The sequence below is a fragment of the Rhagoletis pomonella genome, unplaced genomic scaffold (assembly GCF_013731165.1).
Source record: "Rhagoletis pomonella isolate Grant_MI unplaced genomic scaffold, Rhpom_1.0 Rhpom_scaffold_01838, whole genome shotgun sequence".
NCBI lineage: Eukaryota > Metazoa > Arthropoda > Insecta > Diptera > Tephritidae > Rhagoletis > Rhagoletis pomonella.
This window is the reverse complement of record NW_023460392.1, coordinates 26,955-29,371: the sequence shown is the minus strand read 5'-3', so window position 1 is coordinate 29,371 and position 2,417 is coordinate 26,955. Positions and strand designations below refer to the sequence as shown.

General features: G+C 34.3%; 1 protein-coding gene across 5 annotated transcripts in view; it reads left to right on the top strand.

Moving 5' to 3' along the window:
• Positions 1-2,417, top strand: part of LOC118752784 (non-specific lipid-transfer protein) — a 5,337-nt gene that overhangs the window by 915 nt on the left and 2,005 nt on the right. Inside the window, exons 1-3 of one of the 5 annotated variants that reach the window (XM_036487654.1) lie at positions 1,320-1,340; positions 1,831-1,942; positions 2,236-2,369. The exons of 2 other annotated variants lie outside the window; for them this stretch is intronic. In XM_036487654.1, the coding sequence (XP_036343547.1) occupies positions 1,898-1,942; positions 2,236-2,369 (179 nt within the window). In that variant the 5' untranslated portion in view covers positions 1,320-1,340; positions 1,831-1,897. Of the gene's footprint in view, positions 1-1,319; positions 1,341-1,830; positions 1,943-2,160; positions 2,185-2,235; positions 2,405-2,417 lie in introns of those variants that run through there. 2 more of the 5 variants (XM_036487655.1, XM_036487656.1) reach the window with 2 other exon arrangements.

Here is a 2,417-nt window from a genome sequence, read left to right as displayed (position 1 = left end):
TTTCATGAAGCGTTCCAAAATTAGCTCCTAGCCACTAAAAGTTGGTTAAGCTTAAATGAAATAGTTTTTTATTAAATATTTATTCCTGGTATTTAGTAAAAATCATTCATCTCAATACTAATATATGAAATGAAAGTAAATAAAAATCTACGAATACATTTCATGAATATTTTGTCATAGGGCTATTATTAAATACAGACATAACTTTGTCGGGCGTGGTTACTGACGTATATAGAATTATAATGCGTTGGAGAGAGATAAATATACAAGTTCAACGCGCTAATTTAGGTATCCTTGTATGTGTATACCTGTTACTCGTCTGGCATATACTCCAACTGCGAAAATAATGACAATTATAATTTATGTAGATCCCTGGATAAAAGATTGTCACAAGTTACTTTCGGTAACTCACGATTGAAGTTTGGAATGCAATTTCTCAGAAACACGACTACAGATTTTCTCCAAAGTGTCGGAGAATGCTATGTACTAGTTCATGAAATTCTTAAATTATCTTATTTTTTTAGTTTAGTGTCAACCATTTATGAGTTTAATAAAATTTTTTCGTATACGACATTTGTCAAAAAATTTTTTTAGTGATATGCGCCAAAATGTGATGACAATTTTTATAAATTAACTATACTTTTTACTAATCAGCCTAATCGTGAGTTTCGCCCGAACAAAATTTCGCCAACAATTTTTTCATCCACCTGTAGTGAACACACGCAAACGAAAAGTAAAAAGTGACCCGGTTCTAGAAAATGAAACTCATGATAAAGCTGAATATGTCGGAAACTAAAAAAGAACAGATAACTCTATTTGAAAGATTTTGATTAGTTTAGTACGACAGCAATACTAACGCAATATGTACCAAATAACCGAAAACATTTTAGTCAATTACTCGGAAACTAAAGAAGATATCCAAAAACCACAAATTGTCAAAATGACGCTTCCGGAAATTTTCCATCCAAGCGACGATATTTGAATGTTACTCACATATTTTCGAGCCTGTATGTAAATTTTCGGGAGAAAGGTTAAAAAGTATATTCATCTGCTGAAAAGATATTTTTGCAGATTCACAATTTATTTAAAATAAATCTATTAGCCCAATCTCCAATTCCATGTGAATAAATCTCCCCAGTGCTTAAATAATTTTCACCACATTAAATAGCTGCACAACACCCTAATTGCCGTAAAAGCGTTGCTTGCAATACTAGTCCTTTATGGGGACCAAACTTGGCGATAAAAAAATAGCTAAGTTTGTTTACTGGATATACTGAGGGTTAATTATTGGAAGGTTTTTTTGTAACTACCCGTATGTTGTTTGTTGAATAAAGTGTAAAGCTGAAATTAGTCGAGAACGCAGAACGTATACTTAAACTCAGTCTGTATACGCAGAATTTTGTCGATTACTGGAGCCCTCAGTGTTGCTTACTACACTGTTGCCACTCTTCAATGCCTTTTCATAAACTTACCCTTTCAACCACAATTTTTCGTGCTATAATAGATTGTAACTAAATATAAACTACTTAGTTTTCAACAAAAACCTTATTTAATAGTAAATTTCAAATATTTTAAACATATTTCGAATAGGAACTTATAACTTTTTTACCATTTGCAAAACTGACGAAGTGGCAACCATCTAAAGAAGGAGAAATCAGCTGACACGGAAAAATTTAAATTCCGCAGATTTCTGCGCTACGGGCTACAACTACAGAAAAATTCTGCGGTGTTGAGTTTTCATTTACATGGCGCTTTGGTAAGACAGATCGTGTCAGCTGACTCGGGTTTACGTACCGGTAGGTTTACGTTCTTGACTAATTTCAGCTTAAGAAAACGGCTGAGGAGCGATTTTTATCTAAATTGTTTGCGGATAAAAAATAAAGAAGTCTAATCAGAAATGGCGAAAACTAAAGTTTATGTGGTTGGTGTAGGAATGACCAAGGTGGGTTGGTTCAATGGCAACTAATGGTTGCAACAGAAATGCGGTCGTTGTTATGATGAACTTTGCACTGCACTGCAAAGTGCTGCGTCATGAAGTACCACAAGTAAAGATATGTACATACATATTCATATTTGTACGTACATATTTGTATATACATATGTATGTATAAGAGATTTATTAAGTAGGAGACTTGTTTACAAGGCTGGTAGATCCACCTATGTCATACTGGACTCATGTTGTCTGTATGTATGTATATATGTATACTGTATACACTTATATTCTTTCTCCGATAGTTCGAAAAGCCCGGCCGCCGTGCCGATATCTGCTACCCAGATATGGCGAAAGAAGCCATTTCTAAAGCTCTAGAAGATGCACGACTTAATTATTCGGAAGTGCAGCAAGCTGCCGTTGGCTATGTTTATGGTGATTCAACTTGCGGACAAAGAGCTATATATGGCGTTGGTATGACTGGCAT